The sequence below is a fragment of the Oculina patagonica genome, chromosome 4, assembly GCF_052425735.1.
Source record: "Oculina patagonica isolate OP01 chromosome 4, crgOcupat, whole genome shotgun sequence".
Taxonomy (NCBI): Eukaryota; Metazoa; Cnidaria; class Anthozoa; order Scleractinia; family Oculinidae; genus Oculina; species Oculina patagonica.
This window is the reverse complement of record NC_135761.1, coordinates 10,724,803-10,744,746: the sequence shown is the minus strand read 5'-3', so window position 1 is coordinate 10,744,746 and position 19,944 is coordinate 10,724,803. Positions and strand designations below refer to the sequence as shown.

Here is a 19,944-nt window from a genome sequence, read left to right as displayed (position 1 = left end):
TTCAGCCCCCTCCCCCGGGCCCCCACATGTTTTGGTGCCAAAAATATCGCGAGTGCAGCGTAAAATTGGTTTGTCGAGATATTCCGTCTACTGAGTGAGTTCAAACAACTTCGAAACTTCGGAAAATTTCGTTTATATTCGGAAAAGTTCGAAAATGCTCGGAAACGCTCGTATGGCCTTCGAACAACAATCGGAGAATCTTCAGAAATCTTCGGTAAGAAAATAAAAAGTTGCTTCAAATATGAAAACCTGCCGAGTATTTTTGGGACAGTCTTAGAACACCGGCTAGTAAACTAGTAACCAAGGTTTTAGTTTCGTCTGCGGCGCACGGGGACAAGGACCTAAAAGTCCTGGGAACGAGCTTTTTGAATAAGCCTGGTCACTAAGCCAGAAGAGAGGATTCAAAATGGCGGGAGAAACAAATCTTCGCGATAAACTGCTTGAATGAGACAAGTTCAATAAACATGCAAAGTTTAGACGTTTATAAGAAAGAAGAAGGAAAGATTTGGCAGCGGAAACCATCTCCATCTCCGGAGGAAGGGTAAGTTTATATGCAGTTCTTAGATTTACACTTCAACAACAGCTCGTAAAATCATGTTTTCAATTTATGATTATTTTGTTTCTCTGCATGCAGTTTGATAGTCTGCATAAGTCATTCCACATCAAGTGCATTCTCGTTACAAGGAAGGAACATCAGATTCCTTCGAACGGCTTTTAATACAAGTGGTGAAGCCTTTGCTGCCGGCGATCACCAGGGAAACGTTTTTGTCTTTGATTTGGCTAAGAATAGGTAAGCTTAAGTTCTTAAGCTTAACACTCTTAAACCTGAAGTTTTAAATCTTTTTCTTAGCTTAATAAAAAAAGGTAATTTGTTATTTTAAGAAGGTTGCTCTTGATTTAAGGTGACCGTTTTTATTTAAGAATTTGCTAAGACAAAAGTCCTTAATTCGCGATTTGTTTTGAGAAATTTGTTCTTAAAATAAGATTTCTAGTTTAAGAGTGTAAGTAAGCTTTTTTGATATTTGATAAAATACGAATGACAAGCATTATAACTAGACTAACTATCTAGCAAACTTCTTTATCAGTTAACTGATGAAGTTATATCAGTTGTTTTCTGTTTTCTTCTATGTTTTCTACCCTTGGCAGTTGCTTTAACTATGCACACAGTAAAAGCGAGACGTTTATAAGTGAGAGTGTGAAAGTGTAAATGAGAGTCGATTACGGGGACATTGATATTGGTTTCTTTTCCTTTGAATCTTTCAGGTTCTCCTTAATTCACAAAACAGGAACCCCATGCACTGCCATTTCCTTTTGTCTGCGGAGAAAAAATGAAGTGTTGGTGGCTCTTGCTGATAATTCTTTAAGATGTTATGATACAGGTGCATTTATTAAGCGTTTTTTTAAGTAAAGGTTAAGTTCTAGCTTAGACTTTTCCATTCAATAAAGTTAACTCCATAAAAAGTAAAATCTTAATGTAAGATGTTTCGTCTTACCTCAGCACCAGAACAATAGCTGACAAATTATGTAAGCTATTGACAATTGTTCTGGTGCTGAGGTTAGAAAAACCTCTTGAAAAATTAAGATTTTAGTTTTTACGAAGAACTTGGATGGACTTTGAGGCATAACCCAGACCAATCACACCTGTGTTGGTAGAAGTCACCCCACAAATGAACTAAATCAAAAATGAGATTTGTTGAGTCAGAGAACTCTTTGAAGAATGAGGCAGATAGCAATAGGATTGTTATTTGATAAAATGCAAATAACTTGCAGGGTATTCTGCAGTTTAGCTGTGTTTACCCTGAATATAGTTAAATCAATAAGTACCAATCTTAATTTTACAAGTTCTTCAAGATCTCACTGTTTTGTTATTGATATTTATAGAATCTCACGAGTTAGTGAGCTGGATGAGAGGTCATGACTCAGCAGTTCACAGTATATCAGTCCATGCTTCAGGACGTTATGCACTAACATCATCAAACTCTGTAGCTCAATTGTGGGACCTGGACACATTTTCTCGCAAAAGGACATTAAATGGAGCTCAGACTGTTGGAATCCAGCAGGTTTGAATTAAATAAATGTAAATAAATTTTATTGAAATAGCATGAGATAGACCAGCTAGTTAAATACAATTTTTATTATAATGGTTGCTTGAAAATGCCTCCATTCTTAGCAAACATACACATCAAAGTTATGTAATACTAGCTTTTTCTGGCCACTTTTATGGAAGTTAAGACATAAAAGGAAAACAATTTTACTTATCAGCAAATTGTACGATATTAATTTGTGAGTGATCTGACTTCTTAAATATCTGACTCAGTTCAGGGAACCAATTAATCAGAATCATGCTCCTTTTCATTGTACATCACTGTTTACCGTACTCAACTTGTCTGATACACGTATGACAATGCAGTTAATAGATGTTCTTTCAGGGTGGAATTTGGAAATTAGCCAGTACAGTGATACTACCTGTAGCTACATGTACTTTGTACACATAATTTACTGGTTAGTAGTGGTCAAAACGTAAACATTAACTTTTATGTTTCCGTCAGGTTCTCTTCTTACCACTAAGCAATACCATAGTATCATGTTTCAAAGATGACAGCCTGTTTGTGTGGGATTCAGAAACACTCAAGTGTAAATTTCAGTTGCCTGTGCCACCTGAAGAGGCTAAACAGCCCCATTATAGGGCGTTAGCCACTCCGAGAGATGGACGGTTACTTGTGGCTGGAGGAAGGTAGGTCCTGCTTATAGTGAGACAGTAAAGAACAAAAACATAACTTTTTATCCTAGGTGTGCAAAATCTACAATGCTTATTTGAATTGTTGGATTAATTGTATTTATTTTTTTTCCTTTGAAATATCTTTTTTACACCATGTGCAATGTCCTGACTTTCAATATAGAATAACACTTCTAGCCATTTTGCTTCACTTTTGCAGGTCTCGTTTTCTTCATGTATGGAGTCTGGAGAACAAGCGTCTGCTCCATGTTATTCAGCTTCCAGCAAGGGTGCGACTTGTCAGGCAACTGGAATTTATAAGCAACAGTTTTGATGGAGGGAGCAGTCAGGTAACTAACAAATACAGTCAACTCTCACCTTGAGGATATTTGCTATTACAGACAAAACCCAGAACCCCTGCAAAAGAGGTTTGACTGAAAATGACTCCTGGCACTAATACAGACTCTCGCTATAACGGAGACTAAACGGTTCCCCGAGTGTGTCTGCTATAACTAGAGTCGACTGTTAAATCAATTAATGTCAGTAGTACTTAACAGCTCAGTTTGAAATTTATTTTTTGCTTGCTCCTCTTAGACCCTTGCTGTGCTGTCTCAAGATGGCATTCTGCGGTTTATTGACATCCATGCTTGCAAACAGCTGTTTGAAATTGGAGGTGCTGACGAGGTACATCTAGATTTATAAATTATTTGCTTAGTGTTTCCGACTTCGAAGATTTGCTGTATATATTTTGCTATTAATATTCATTTACTGAAAAGTTTTAAAAAAGACTGAAAAATTAATACCCTATGTGCACAGGCTCACAAAGGTATATTTTTGGCTGAATTTAAAGTTACACATTCAAATTAGTATACGTAATTGGTCTACATGCTGTCCAATTTGGAAATAATTTGATGAAAAAAATTCCGAGGGAAGCCAAATTTGGCTGTCAGAGGAATTTTTTGAATCTAAATATTTCCAAAATTGGACAAGCATGTAGTCCGGTTACATATTAATTATATAGCTTGTAGTCAGTGAATCCAGCATAAACAACAAAACTTATGTCCAGAACGGGAAAAGCATTCAACAATAGTATGCATAACACAGCACATGCAACTCACTCAGAGCATTGTATTCACAAATAAAACTTAAACAAAACAGTGCAATTTTATTCACCTGAGTTTGCGAAGCTTGCTACAAAGTGAGTGAAAACACTGCATCAATCAATGAAAGTCGTAAACAAAGTGTCCGAAGAGCTTAACAACTTCTTGAATGTGACATACTCCTTTCCACTATATCGTTCGTACTTCATCGCCGTCTTTTCTTTTCGAATTTCAGCAAAAAACGACAAAGAATTGCATCTAGCTCATGCCTCATGGCGATGAATATCTGACAGATTTCTTGCTTCGCTTCGCTGCACTTACGGTCACCCAAGTTTTGTAATATTGGAGGTGTTTTGCTCTTGGTTTTTGCTTCTTAGTGTAGCTAGCTCCTCTTCTGACAACGTAGAAAATTTCTCTTTGTTGTTTCTATTGCTGAAAAGCTCAAAAGGAATAGAAAAACGTAGCAAACTTGCTCCATAAAATTCCGCCATTGTCGACTCACAATGCGACCAGTTTACAGCGCTGACGCTATGCTTTGTGCTAATTGGCTAATATCCATCACATGTTGTGTTTTCTTCGATTTGATTGGCCGAGACGAAACTGTCCAATTTATTTTAAATTGGACAGATTGTGAATTTTACCAAAAAATCCTAATTGAAACTATCCAAATTTAATCCCAAATTGGACAGTTCCCAGAAATTAAGGAAAAATAGCTGTGCTGACAATATAGGATTTACTGACGGCTATATAATTAATTTAATTTATTACTAACTGTACACTGATGATGACTTAATTGAATCAAAAATTGTTTTTATTTTTCTGTTTAAAGTTTTTAAATGGTGTAATTATTTTGACCAGGTCATTTTTATTATGTAGAACTTTCCATAAATTATCCATGAAAGGGATTTTGCCTAAGACCCCCCACCCCCACCCCTCTGCTTTGGGACCCCTTCCACCCCCAAGATTTCCAATCCCTTCTGTGGGGGAGTATGGACAGTTCCTGGAACCACACATTATCCATCGTGATCGCAATCATTGTTCGGTACTTTAATATTAATCAGTTGAGAGAATGTAACCTTTTATGTATTACAATCAATGTTAAACAGAGCGCTTAGGGCTTTATTGGTGTTGATTTAATATGTAATTTTTCCTTTTCCTCAATATACATTATTTTTTTCCCTTATGCCAACTCTTTGACAGATGATTAACAACTTCAGCCTCAGTTCAAATGGCCGATATGTCGCAGCTGTAATGGACAATGGTAATGTCAATGTTTACAGTGTCCCTGCGCTGTCACAACATTTTACCAAGGTACACTGAATAACTCAACATCCTTTTTGTCAAACTAAACACTCTTTGCTTACAAAGTTTATGACCGACAGGCGACTATCTTTTGATCAACAGTGAATATAAAGTTACCATTAAAATGTACTTCAGTTGCTACTCTGCCAGGGTGCGGTCCTAATACACTGTAATACCATCAGGTTGAACCCTTCCCTCCTTCCCCCTCCCACCTAACCCAGCAGTTTCTTATCCAGTTGCACAATGACATTCAAGTAATTTTCCACCCCCCACTTAAGTATTCTCTTGGTAGGCGGGAGGGCCTGTAAAAGTAAAGTCCCAAGAATTAGACTCAAGGATAGACTGCAAAGCAGTCACATTTTTTGCCAATGTGCTTGGTCTTTAAACGAGAGGTCTGCAGCCAATGTCAAAACTGAGAGTGATACTACAGGCGTGTAAGACTCACGAGACAATCAGCGTTTCGTGTCTCACACGTTTGATAAGAGATTGTTTAATGATTTTAGAAAAAAAAAAACACAACTGTTTTGCAGTCTAAAACTCAAGGACTGCCACCAGGAATTTAACTCAGGGAGCTTGGGCTTTTTTAACTCACCAAACACCCTTCAACATTTCTTGAACCACAAACTGGCTACAATTAAAATTGAATTGTCTTCAACTTTGCTTTTTCTGTTGCAGCCACCTCCACCATTGGTTAAAACTGTGTGGGAAGAGAGACCACTGTCCCGGCAAAGCGGCAAATCTGGTCAGTCGCTAGGAAGTGCCATGACTAAAGTTGGAGGGACACCAAAAAGGAACAAAGCCAAATCACCAGCAAGAACACGTACTCAAAATGTTGATGTGTCTGCATCTTGGACAAGTCCAGACTCAGGTCTTGAGGTAGCTACACAAAATAGTCTGGTCACTCTTACGTAAGATTTTTAGCACCCATGATGCATAAATAGGGCTAGGGGCAGCTACAAAGCCCTCTGCAGTGTAACAAAGGTACACAAAGAACAGCAAGTGAACAAACATGTTGATTAATTTTTTGCTTGTGTCTTCTAAGCCTTGCTGTGAAGCTTAATTTTATTTACTGACTAACTGAAGCATTATTGAAGCAGAGGCTGTGTACAGTTTTGAGAGCGCTTACCCATTTTTGCATATTGTCTGCCACCATTCTCTCTAGCTCGCTCCCTCTGTTTGTGGACTTGTAAAGCGGAATTCTAGTGTGAAAATAAGTTTTCACACTGGGTGTCAGGACTGCACAGGGGTATCGTAACATCATACCAAATTTAATTACATAAAAGAGTCAGTTAACCCTCATTACACACTTTTCAGTGGTGCATTTTCACTCCTACAATGTCTGGGGGAAAGAAATCATACAATTGTGTAACATGTAGGATCTGTCTCATACTCATGAAACTTACAAGGTCAGTCTGACTGTAGAGGCTTACATAAAACTGTTATTAAACATGAGTTACTTAGTCAGTACTGATTTCTTACAATCTCAAACCCCCAACAGACAGAACTGCCAGAAGGCCTCAATCAAGCCAGGCTAAAGTCAATTCTACAAGGCTATGGAGAGTATCCTGCTAAATACAGGTATGTCCAGCATAACAAGGAAGACATTAGGGAATCAGGCTAAAAGTCCCATAGCAGTTTATCCACCTCAGACAGTTCTTTGGAACTGTCTTTTACTGCCCCAGGAGCAGCTCGTCCCTAAGTCTCCAGGCTGCCCCCCTTCCCCTGCTCTCACCCATTAGCCTTTCTCATCATCCCCAGCTATAGAACCTGTTTCCATGCTACTTACTCTCCATCTCCTGGTGTACATTGTAGAAAGACTGTCACCCTCTTTCACTTTCTTTGCAGAATGTTTATTTGGAGATCACTTCTCAAACTTCCCGAGAACCATGCAGCTTACAGCAGCTTGGTGGACAAAGGGACTCACAATGCTTTTGCGAGGCTCCATGAAGAATATCCAATAAAAAGTAGAAAACTGTTAAGAGTTTTACAGAGGTTGGTAATTACAATATAGATTTAATTATTGTGGTGAACAGTTTTGTGTGCAGGCTGCTAGCAAGCCTCCTTACCAGATTTATTTTATCCCTCTCAGTGCCAGGCTCAAGATATTCAGGAGTGGATCCAGGGGCAGGGTTGATTGGGTGGCTAGCCACCCCTTAGATTTATCAAAAAGATATAAGCACATTAAATAGATAAAAAGGGGAATGATACTGAGAGAGGTGTAAAAAAATGTGGATAACTTTAACTAAAGTAAAATTAAAATATTTCTAACAACCCCGCCCCTTCTCTATGTAAAACTTGGGGCTCAAGTTAAATAAAATAGTAAAGGAAATGTTTGCTAATACATCGTTACAGTATCAGTGGCTTTGGATGTTTTTTTTTTTTATAACTGAACATAAACCTTGTTGCTTGCTTAGAGCTTGTGTCTGCCATATCGTTAGAGTCTAACCAATTACAGTATTCTAATGAGCACACAAAATTCCTTCCAGACATAAGCCCAACTATTTTTTAAAACGCAAATTTTTTTCTAGTAGTAAGCCTACCTGAAAATTTGCTCACCAAAAACCCTTTTGGACAAAACTAAGACGAGAGCGCAGGGCGCATTAGCGGAATTTTAAGGTAATTGCGCGGCTTGAAAATGATTTAATTTCAAGTTATTTACGTAATACATCAAACACGGGCGACAGTGTTTCATCGGGATATCCCAAACATCGAGGAAGAGAGTTGAAAATACGACCGTCGCGCAGCGGAGTATTTTTGACGAAATTAGAGGTGTTTGGATAGCCAACGAAACACTGTCTCGAGTGTTTGATATATCTTCTCGATCGAAGCAAAAACTATGGAGTAAATGGACAAATAAAATCGTAACAATCTATGCTAATTAAGACCGGGTACCAAACCTCCTTCACGGTTATGATTTTCTTTGTTTTAACTTGATGAATTATTAATACGTTTGAGAATGTACAGGCGCTTATTGTGTACAGATTAAGACTATATCTTGATTTTATCGTAGAACGTTATCAGCCTTAGCCCACTGGTCAGCCATATTTGGTGAAGTAGATTACCTGGCTCTTCTGTCCTTTCCTTTCGTCAAACTGTTCCAGAACAATCAGCTGATCTGTTTTGAGATGATAGCAACAATCCTGAGTAAGTGATCTGTTGAGTGACTGGCGATCAGGTGCGCACGCAAATAACGCATTGAACCAAGCAGAAGTCAAGGCAGAAACAAGTAACCCGTGCCAAGCGCGGAAAAACATGAAACACGTGACCAAGTGCGGAAAAACATGCAACACGTGCAAAGCGCGGGGAAACATAAATCACGTGACCAAATGTGGAAAAACATGCAACCCGTGCCAAGCACAGGAAAACATGAAACACGTGTGCCAAGCGCGGGAAAACGTGGAACACGTGATTAGGCACGGGAAAATGCGCGTGTAGAATACCTGTAAACCAAGCATTGGTCTTGCTCTTGATTTGTCATATCCATTAATTGTCAATTTTTTTTTTCTTGTCAGTAAATTGGTGTCAGCACTGGTTTGAATTTTTTCCTAACCCTCCTGTGAACATTCTTGGTATGGTGGAGAACGTGTTGGTACATCACGATAAAAGACTCATGCAGCATTTTGTCAGCTGTAATGTCACATCACAGGTAAGACCACCTCACTGAGGCCCCGTCCACACTGACCCGGGTAAATTTGAAAACGGAGAAATTTGAAAACGCCGCGTAAAATGTTTTCCGTCCACATTAACCCGAGTAAATTTAAAAACGATACGCTTCATTAGTAAGTAAAAGTAAAAGTAAAGTCTTTATTTAACGAGGGTAGCACTAAAATAATATAAAAAATACTAACAAACCAGTGGCCCTCTAAAATTATTTACAATAAAATATAAAAATACACTATTTCACGCTCCAAGTCCAAACGCTCATTGGTGAGCGTTTTTGAAAAGCTCCGTTTTCGGTGACCGAAAACGCCGTTTCAGTGTGGACGGTTGGCCTAACCGGAGAAAAAAAGATGCGTTTTCAAATTTACCCGGGTCAGTGTAGACGGGGCCTAAAACTCACCAACAGTCGGAGAAAAGTGTACCAATTGAAATCTTAATTTCCTCCCTGAGAATTGACCATACCCGCGATTATCATCACCGAAGTTAATTATTTTCCAGTTCGTCATTCGTAACCCATGTTAACAGTAGTGGTTTCAGACCTTCAGCTAAGTGGGGGGGCCGATCATCCAGGCCCTAAAATAAGGAAGGGGCCCACTCTCGAAAATAATTTTTCTCGACCCTTTGGGCCTCTCTTTGGCTAAAAAATAAGGTTGTCTGGTTAATCATCCCCCACTTTAAAACGTCCTTCGATGATTTTTGGTTTCACAGTATTACTTCCTCTTTTGTGCTTTTCTACTCAGAAAATTGGTATTTTTAGGTTTTCCTTGTATTTTCTTTGCAAAAATGGATTTATTACCGTAAATTTCCGAAAGTAAAGTCCCTCCCTCTCCCTAAACTAGCGATAAAATTCCACAGTTGTTAGCCAATCCTGAAAGAAGCGACCTCAAACGTAACTTGACGTGTTATGGGAAGCAGTGGAGACAACACCAGTATTTGTTATAGTTTACTCTTATCCCCAAGACAATATCAGTTACTCAGTTTATTTATTTTTACGTTATATAAATTATGTTCAACAAGATAATCCTTTTCATCTCTTCAGATATATCATTAATCATTTTATTAATAAAAATGAATAATGGCCCACTGGTACCCTGAAAGTTGTGACTCTCCAAAAGTAACGATGGGGAAAGGCCGCTTAATCGAAAGTAACAAGGATTGTGTGGTACTTCATGACATGGCTCTTAAACTGCAGTGTTGACGACTGCGAACCTGCCAAGCACAGAAATACAGCGGAGATCTCAGTTACATTACGGGTCTTTGTTATTAAAGCTGAAGGAAGGTAGAAACTAAAGAATGTCCGCAGCTATCATAGCTGCGGCCTACTGAGTCACTCCTGTCCAAATGAAAGCATCGTTTGTATCCAGAAATCTCTCTCTGAGATGCAAAAAGGTGAAAAAAAAAACACACACACACACACACAAAACAACCGATTCATAGAGATGTTAATTCTGTTGTTTCCTCTGTAGTTGTATGCCTGGCCATTGCTACAGACGCTGTTATCTGAGGTTCTTACCAAGGAGGAGTGGCTCAGAGCTTGGGATAACATTTTTTCCAATCATCCTGCATTCCTTGTTTTTGTTGTGGTCGCCTATGCTATTGTGTCACGCAAAGCTCTGCTGCAGTGTACAAGAAAAGAGGACTTTGAGGTAAGAAATAGTTCATTGTCGGATTTGAAAGTTTTAGGTTTTAAAAAAGCTTCGTCCTCTCACCCTCAGAAACAGCGTAAAAAATAGTTTCTATTTTATTTCAAAAGCCGATGAACAAAAAGAACACCTCTAAAAAAAGCATTATTTTATCAGGGTGGAAATATGCCGGAATCACCTTAACTATAAACAACGCTCAAAGCGGTCAGATTCCTTCGCGGAAAGTACCACGAACATTGTTTCCGTTTACGATTATATACACTTGGTGTTGAAATTAACTTGTTCCTGTTGTCTCTCTTTGTTTACGTGGCGTTAACTTCCTTCATTTGGAAATGTTGCCCCCTCTTTCGCGTTTATTTCCATTAATTTACTAGAAAGCAATTTTTTCTTCAATTCGCGTTAGTTTAAGTCGCGTTGATTTCAAATACCTTAATTAACACGAACGTTATTCTTATACTAAGGTAGGTCCTGTGACGGTAAGACTTGTATATTTGTCCCTAGTACTACTTTCATAACCGGAATGCGGTGGAGGTTGGCACGGTCATCCGTGAAGCTTACCGCTTGCAGGACAGTACCCCAGCAGAGGTGAACCCCAAGAGAATGCTGGAACCGTTCATTCCACTGACGAGAGGACAGTACCCCATCTTCAACAAATACCCCAAGTTTATTGTGGATTATCAGGTAAACTTGCTACCATACGATGCTTATTTACTTTGCTCGATTGTCTGCTACTTTCTGGGTGAGATTCTTAAGGCCTGGCTAAACTAGAAAACATTATTGCGGAAACATCGTTCCTTATCATGTTTCCTAGGTGGCTAAATTAGCGGGAAGCAAGGAAAATGTTTTGCTGCCCGAGTGGCTAAGCTAGGCAACAATGCCCCGGGAACAAAGTGTCACGCATGCAAAAAAGCTGGTCGACATTGCTTTCATGGTGGCTAAACTGGCACCCTGCGAGCAGAGCCCTTTCTTTTCCACTGATATACTTGAGAAGAAAGGGCTCTGCTGACCAGCCCAAACTTTGGGGCTGCGGCGATTTCAAAGAAATTACACGATTCTTGCAGAGCCTCTTTCTACTTCCCAAATCTCAACCGCAGGGAAGTAAAAAGAGGCTCTGCTCGCAGGGTGCTAAACTGGGCAACATATGTTTCGGGAGCAAAATTTATGTCCGGGGAGCTAAAATGTTTTTGACTTCAGGCAGAAACATTTTTTGTTTCCGTGAAGCAAAGCAAAACAAATGTTTCACGCGTGGCTAAACTGGGAAACATTTACATCCGCAACAATGTTTCCTAGTTTAGCCAGGCCTTTTTAAGAGAATTCCATGATGATGACGTAGCTTTACAGAGTTCGGTAAAGCGTCTCCGATTGGTTGTTCTTTGCGCGCGAAAATTCAAACTGAGCAACAACCAATCAGTGATACTATATGGATCTCTGTATTGTATTTTGCGGGTCGAATCTCAAAAGTTTTTAGAGCGTGGAGGAGACGTAACCTCTTAAAGAGGTCTACTACCTCGGGTTATTTTTTAAAGAACTACTCTACACCTGAAAATTATTAACTTCACTGAACCGTTAAAATAGCATCTGACTCATCACTTTTGTTGTTACTGTCTGACAGGTCCAAGAAAGGGAACGAATCCGTCAGGAGGAATTGGAATATTTAAGACAAAGGTGTGGACTGAACTACTCAGCTTGTGTCTTTGCATACGGTTTTGGAAAGCGCTCGAGAAATTTAAAAAAAATGTAAAGAAAAAGAAAAGAAAGAATATACAAGTAGCGTGTTCCTTCAACTTTCCGCGTGCTTTACAGAAGCCAGTGTAAATTGCAGACTGTATACTAACCCAAGCCCCAACAAAAAATAACCTTAACCGTATAAAAATAGACCTAACGAGAATGCGTTTAAGATCATTCCATCGAAATACAACTGACAATAGATTTTCGCTCAAACTTTGCCTACTGGTTGTTTATTCTAAGAGAACTTTATTTTTGAACAAAAAAAAGAGGGGTCCCGGTATTCGTTTAAGAGCAAGAAGACGGTACGTTGAATAAACGCTATAATTCCTTACAATATCAACAATTACATAAACACGAGTACTGGATAAGTTCACATTTCCGTATATTATTTAATTTTCTACAATAGAAATTTGTTCAAGGTGGTTGCCAGTCTTAGAAAAATCGAAAAAATATAGGTCCCGGTACTCGTTTACGAGAAAACGACGATTTATCTCTCTTGCAAGCCACGTAGAAAAAGCCGCCATTTTCTTAATGTGCGCGCGCTTATCATGCGTAAAATTATCCGCATTACGAGATGCGCAATTGTTGTTTTTCAGACAACTGGCACAGGAGATGAAGGAAGTAGCAGCTCAGCGACAGCAAGAAGAAGAAGCGTTCTACCGGCAGCAGGAGCTGATGGTAGACGCTGAGAATCAGAGGAGAGCGATGATAGGCCAAGAAGAACAAAAACTGACAGATCAGAGAAGCAGGTTTGTACATAAGTGACCGGGGAAGACACCCAAACTCGAAAGTTAGTTTTCCTCACAGAGTGCCCTAGATTTCCTTTATGTTAGTTCTGATAAATTGGTGATTCATGAGAAAAAGACAGTCTTTTTTTTTTAAATAAGATACCTTTTTATTAGAACGTTGAGGCTAATAAGAGCCAAAATTCAAGAACATGCCCAAGGCTGAAATTTGGTAAAGAACGAATTAATTTTTTTTTATTTGTTGTGAATGACAAAAATATGTACTAAATAAATAAATCCTTATTCAAATCCTGACCTGTAACCAACATTGTGATCATTCATTGTTGACGTGAACATGTACATATCGGTTAGAAATGAATTTACTGCAATACCATTTTGTTTAGTAATTTAAAAAATAAGAACATTTTAAGAACATTTTAGGCTCAAATCTTCGAAAAAGTTAATAACATTCAGCCTAGGCCGAAAATTAGACGTTGTTATAGCAATCAAAAAAAGAGTGTAAGACGCAGATTAAATAAGACGCAAACTGGGAGTACAAAATCCCACCTTGCGACTAAAACAAGGTGTGTCTAAAACCCAACGCTGCTTATTTTGGGGCAGGAAATTTAAGCTGGTCTTCTTTAAGACGCGTCTTAATTTAGACATGAAATTGTTTTTTGTTTGGTGGGGGGGGGGGGGGAGGGGGGAATGACAAAATGAGAAATGCAGTCTTGGAAACTCCCGTAAGCGAACACTCTTGGGACCGGAGAAAGTGTCCACTTTAAGAAACTGTCTGCTTATGGGAGTTTACAAATGTAGTGTTTGCATGTGACTGGGACCATAAATAAGTGTCCTCCAAAGGGAGGTGTCCGGGAGATGTCCTTTGGCGGACATTCGACTGTGGTCTTTTCTAAAGACAATAACTCTGTTACGAAGAGCAGCCCAATGCGACATAAATGAAATACTTCACTAAACGTTTCTTGTTTGGTGTTACTAAGATTGCAGGCAATGAAGCGAGAAATTCATCTGCGAGAACTACAGCTGCTAGACGCTGTTCGCAGACGCTTCATGCATCACCAGCAGACACTGAAAGAGACAGAGCTACAAAGACTTGATGACGAAATAGAACGCAAGGTAAGTAGAGTCACAGGCCACCCAGCATTCTTAAATTAAACAAGTTCTACAGCTATAACTTTAAGGTACATGGAACATACCACATTTCAGACCTTTTGGGCGCAAAATGCCAATTTATACTTTGGCAGTTACGAGACGTTGTGAAGGAGTCAAGCGTCCTGCAAACCGAGCATGCTTTAAAGTTTAATGAAATAAAATTAGACCATGTACAAAATGTGATATAACTTGCTCTCTGCAAAAATGCACAGTCTATCAGTAAATATTGTAGAAAATAGGCAGACTGTTTTTGAAATTTTTATGCTTTGAGGCGGTAGCTCGGCTTTAGTTTTTGGATGAAATTCAGGAAAAAATATCAGGTCGTCTTTTGTTTTTGCGGCTACATTCAACTCTCGCCTTGCGGACACCCCGCTATTGCGGACACTCACTATTACGGACAAAATTCAGATCCCCGGCAAAAGGGGTTTGACTGGAATTGACTCCCGCTATAACGGACACTAAACGACGCCCCGAGCGTGTCCGCTATAACGAGAGCTATTGACTGTATATTGGTCTTCTCCTTGTTGATGTTTTTAGGCATTGCTAAGAGAGCAAGAAACAAGACATGCCATAGAGGATGCTGAGATAAAGGGGCTGGAGCTTCAAGCACAAAAAGAAATGCTTCAACAGGTATGTGTAGTCACCTCCCCAGCTGTTATGTGGGTCATTAGTGCGTAACGCTTCACACCAGCACTTGTTAAAAAAAATCGTTATCTTTTCTATTTATGCTTCTCCCATACCAGACTTTCCAAGTTGCTGTTTCGTTTTATGACCCATCGCATTCTACAGCTTTGTCATTTTGTAGACCGATCACAGACTCCTAGAGACACCATCCCAGAACCCCAGATTTCTTGTTTTGCAGACCCATCCCAGACCCCCCAATTTTTCTTTTTTGTGAACCCCTCCCAGACTCTTGTTTTGCATAACTCATCCCAGCCTTCCCAGATTTGTCCTTTTGCTGGCTTAAGCAATGTTTCAAGTTCGTGTAACTTGTTTCACATTCACAATTTTGTTTCGCTCTTGTTACAAAGAGAACGAAACATTGCGTTTATTTCAAGGTATGTACCGGCACTAACAGCCATTATAGGAAACGCTTCTTTGTGTAACACGGAACTGGTAAACTTTTTCTAACAGAAATGTATTACTTTGTGAACGAAACAGGATTTGATTCGCGATGAACTCCAGAGTTCGTTCAAGCAGCGATCAGAACAAACGATCCAGCGTAAACAACAAGAACTGGAAGAACAACTGTTTAAAAGAACAATAGACGCCGTGCAAGAGGTGGACATTGATTCACAAAGGGTCAGTACTGAAATTAGTCATTGGGTTCTAGCGAGGGGACGGGAGGGCGGGAGCCCGGGAGCCGAAAAGGGACGGGAGGCAAGAGAAGCGAGAGCGGGAAGCGGGATTCCCAAGGTGGAGGGAACCGGGAGAAAATGAATGAAAACCGTAATGTTTCGTTATGTTTTGCAAAAGAAATGGGACAAAGAGGAGGGAACCACAATGCTAAGGGGCGAGAAGTGGGAGGAAAAGGTACGGGAATTGAGAGGTTCTTCCCCCTGTCCCCTACTCCCTTTCTAGCTAGCCTGGCGAGCTTCTCGAGTGTCTAGTGTCTGGTTTGGTTGTAAAGAAACGAGGAGAATTTGGACAAAATTTTATCATAGACAAGTCTAGTGACCCTTTTATCCAAGTAGAGCTACTGGTATTTCCAGAAATTGAAAGAACGTGACATTTTTTTTTTTGAATTTTACTGAAAATGCACTTTACGTCGGTGGCCGCAACATTGGCATTCCTACAATCTGTCCATTTTGGTACTCTTGAACGTTCATCTTTTCGTTTTTCTACAACATGAACTGCCTGCATGGCATACTAATTTCTTAACGCAGTAATTACTGTTTGATCTTTTCTTTTTGTGTTACATTTGTCTTTTTTTTTCGCATAGGTTAGAGCTACAAAAATTCGGACTGGAAGTGCTAAAATCTTTTCGATTGCGTTTTGAATCTTCCCTTTTAAGAAAACGTTTTGACATAGAGCATGTTTTTATTTCACGGCTGCACTGTCTTATCGATTGAAAATGTCTGTCTGTCATTGATCTTTTAGATTTGACTTCTCCTCATTTAAGTTACAGACACTTTTTGTTAAACTGATAAAATTGTTACCGGTTGAGCGATTTCCCCATAACCTCAAGCTTGCGACAGAATAGTTCGATAATACGCGTAGTGGTCTAATTTACACATGTCATGTTTCTAATCAGATTTCTCAGGAGGAGTTAGCTAAGGCTCAACAGAAACACGCTTCTGTTAACTTGGAAGAAGAGGTGGAACTGAGGACCCGAATGGACGATCTCCACAGAGAGCTGAATGAAGTGAAGGTTGGATTTTCGAATTAGTTCACTATGACTGCCGTAAAACCCCCGTTGTAATTTAAAAACTTCTTAGTCACTTATATATCGCTCGTTCTTTTTTCTTTCGTAACAGCTTTGCTCGATTTTTCTTTCTATTCGGGAGGCCTTGCTCGATTTTTGGGGGGTTTTTGCACTCACTCCCTCCCATCAAAAATCTAATGGCTAATGGACCACCCCTTACTTTTAAAATGAAAAGCAGCGCAAACTGCCGCGCGATCGTTCTCATTATGTCTCCTGTTGCTTGCTTCTAGTTCGACGTTCCAGAGGGAAAAAGATTAAGACTGTTTTCAGTCTGCAAGTTAGCGTCCAATAACACAATTTCACCGCTTTTGGTGTCTCAAGTATTTGTAACGCTCATTTCGTCCACGTCCAAGCACAAACCCTTTTTATTCCCCACAATACAGGATTTTTATTTTATCGTTTAATAACCATTTTAGGTTGCCCAGCATGTTTTGGAGAACAAAGAAAGAGAAAACGAAGTTCAATCGCTTGTTTACGAGCTGAGGAACAAAGAGGTAGGACGTTAATAAGAAGCATTTCACTGCAGCGTCTTTTGTTAAGGGGCTACGTCACAGGTATTTCGCAGATTTTTGGTCTAAACTGCTCTAAAATTAGTGGAAAGCGGCTAAAAATATCTATTTTTGAAGACGCGCGGAAACAACTTGAAAAGTCAAGCCATAATTTTTCAAATTGCAATCCATTTCCATCCGAGCCATCCGCGGCCAAAGACGCAGCTTAACAGTTTCAGTGCTCCAATATAACAAGCTTTAATAACGCGGGACCATCATTTTAGCTTTGGCCGTTCAAAATCTGGTTAAATCCGTGACAAAGTCTCTTTAAGCTGCTAAAATGTGACGAAAGGTAGCGTTTTCACGGGGGGTTTCTTAACATCGTTTTTATTCACGCTACGAATAAAAGTTTGATCAGAAAAAGGAACTTTTACCTTTTCTTGGTGATTCCAACTTAAAACTTACAGAGAAATGTCTTTGCAGAATGACGAAGTGGCTAGAAAACAATCTGAGCTAAGACGAGAGAAAGCTATCGCCGCTGAAGAGGAAAGAAGACGTATGAATCTGTTAAACGCGCTGTCACGAGATCGTGTCTTGACCAGTGATGATTCGGAGTCATTCTGTGCGTAAATTACCTATTGTTTTATTTTGTTTGTTCCATGCTTTTAGCTTAGCTTTTATCCTCTGGAGACTAATGGTCTATGTTCAGAGTAAGGTCGTGGCGAAACTAAGAAAAAAACACCAAACATTTGCGAGGAATGGCATTTTCCTCTGTATCTTGTGTGGATTTTTAATTGTAAAGTTTTAAACCATACTTGCGAGCTGCGGTTACAGTACAGTTACGTCAAGGGGCATATCCGTCATGCTTATAATATAGATATCTCAAAGTTCTCGTGTTTATTTTGTTAAGGTTATATATAGTTAAACAATAAAGGGACTGTGTCACGGCTGAGTTAAGTTTATTTTATTTTGTTTTGCCAAATAATCGCTATGAAACTAAATGTTTGCAAAGAAATTAGTTCTATGGATATCAATGACAAAACCATAGCTTCCTTGCAATCAAATGTGTTTCCCGGGCTTTATAATTTAAAGTTACAATCAATCAAGATTAACTTGAAAAACTGTTCAGCCCAACAATATTTCAAAAACCAACATCGCAATCCGTTTTAATTCTCTTCACTTTTTGGCCATGCCCCCCCCCCCCAGTACCCCTCCTCTTTTGTTTTTGCTGTGTTATTGAAATGTTCTTTCACTGTTTTAAGAGGTTATTTTTTATTTTTCACCGAATTTGATGGTCATTTCCCATGCCTAAATTTAGCTAAAATTCGTGACATAGTCCCTTTAGAGCGGTTTTCACTCGAGTGTCGAAAGTAAATTGCGTTTGCTTTGGTTTTGCATTACTACGCTTAGTGATTGGTTAAAAAATCTCGCGCCACTTTCTCAGCCAATCAGAACTAAAACCAAAACCAATCGTCACTCGCTCGCGCACGTTTTCCCGCGCTTCGTGCCGGCTACATGTATTTGCTTCGAGTTGTCATTGGTTCACTTGCTTCGACTGTGTCCTTTGTGATTGGCCAGAGTAATTACCTTGGTTTTGGTTTTACGACACTAAATTGAAAACTGCTCTAAGAAGGGCTTTGCGTTTAATAACAGGCATTTTATTTTCATTTACGTAACGTAGCTCGTCTAAGGGACATTCGTCAAGTACCGGGTGAGGCCAGAAGACCGTTAAGTGCTATTAAACCCAGTAGCACAGAAAGCAGTGCAACAACGGACTGGGACTCGAGCGGAACTCCAATTTCTTCTCAAGGTAAGAAATTATTGTCCGTCACTTGTCTCAAAGGAAGCTATTACTTTAAGTTTCAGTCTTTGACAGGTTCAGAAAAAAGGTTACAAATCAAGAAGCAGAACCTTATTTATTTAATTATTTTTTTACAATGTAACTTCTCCTGAATGACAGCTGACTTACTGTATGTTCACTAGCAGGCGTTGAAAATAGTGCCTTAGTACATTGGAGGGTGTTTCATGTTACATTTTTACAGTTGCTACATTGGGCATGTTACAAAGCTCTCCTCTACGAACTATGTTTGTACAAAGTAAGCCGCAAATAAGCAGGAGCTGTTTGTCAAGAAATGAGTTTTGTCTGGAGCGTGGCTAGATTCTGTTACCTTATATGGGTATTTTTCCAATTTTCCCACCAGTATTTTCACCCCTTAACTTAATATCGGGACCCCCTTGCTAGAAGGCTCTATGTCCAGCCGTTTGGTGAGTCGGGTGTGTCATCCTCCCCCCAATGAACGCTGTGGGGCAAGGAACGTAGGCTCACAAAACGGCTGGAAATCGAGCCTACCTTGCTAAAACTTCAGAGAAAATGGAAACAGCTCTTTACGCCTAATTCATGAAAAATGAAACGTCATTCTCCGCGATTTAATTACCTTTTTACAGTCCACTGGCATTCAATTTTCCTGACATAAAATTGCTGTTTTTATTGTCACAGAACCCTCACTAGAACGTCAGCGAGGAACTTTTGAAAAGCGTGAACTGGAACTTATGGCTGAAGTGAGAGATCTTAGAAAACGACTTGCTGCCAGGAGACAACAACGTCCACCTGACTTTATGGGAAATACAGCGCAACAATAACTACCAGTTTGTGTCAAATTTTATTGACGTTTATCTGGCATATTTTAGAATGATTTATTGTAAATATATCGTAACCGAGGTCTTGTACAGGTCACTTCGTAGCTTGTCGGTTACAGCTAAATAAGAGTAGCTTTGGCTAAGTTTTCCAACTCCAACGTAGTCGGAGAAACAGTCGTTTTTCTGTTAAAACTCCCGCCCAAAGAATTTCCGATTATCTTAACCAATAAAAACAACTACACTCAGGTTGTTACGTCAGGCTTCGTCATAGAACATGTCATGTTACTTAGCAACCTGCTGCTGTCTACCGAAAACTGCAGGCTCAGGCAGTACTTGCACACGGGATTACA

General features: G+C 39.5%; 1 protein-coding gene across 1 annotated transcript; it reads left to right on the top strand.

The window, feature by feature from the left end:
* Nucleotides 1-400: 400 nt before the first annotated feature.
* On the top strand, nt 401-19,830 carry LOC144649546 (TBC1 domain family member 31-like). Its single transcript, XM_078509060.1, has 25 exons — nt 401-541; nt 635-790; nt 1,264-1,379; nt 1,882-2,060; nt 2,550-2,734; nt 2,937-3,066; nt 3,311-3,400; nt 5,017-5,127; nt 5,794-5,994; nt 6,617-6,696; nt 6,964-7,110; nt 8,129-8,262; nt 8,631-8,764; nt 10,245-10,424; nt 10,923-11,102; nt 12,034-12,086; nt 12,746-12,898; nt 13,873-14,008; nt 14,582-14,674; nt 15,206-15,346; nt 16,299-16,415; nt 16,886-16,963; nt 17,441-17,579; nt 18,639-18,767; nt 19,455-19,830. Exons 1-25 carry the CDS (start codon nt 465-467, stop codon nt 19,595-19,597), a joined length of 3,282 nt encoding a protein of 1,093 aa, XP_078365186.1. The 5' UTR covers nt 401-464; the 3' UTR covers nt 19,598-19,830.
* Nucleotides 19,831-19,944: the final 114 nt, after the last annotated feature.

What these genes read in the sequence shown, in the direction of transcription:
- LOC144649546 (XM_078509060.1), top strand. Translation starts at nt 465, where the DNA reads ATGCAAAGTTTAGACGTTTATAAGAAAGAAGAAGGAAAGATTTGGCAG. An exon ending in TGTCACAACATTTTACCAAG is followed by an intron (nt 5,128 to 5,793) that starts GTACACTGAATA and finishes TTTCTGTTGCAG; the next exon opens with CCACCTCCACCATTGGTTAA. An exon ending in TGGACATTGATTCACAAAGG is followed by an intron (nt 15,347 to 16,298) that starts GTCAGTACTGAA and finishes GTTTCTAATCAG; the next exon opens with ATTTCTCAGGAGGAGTTAGC.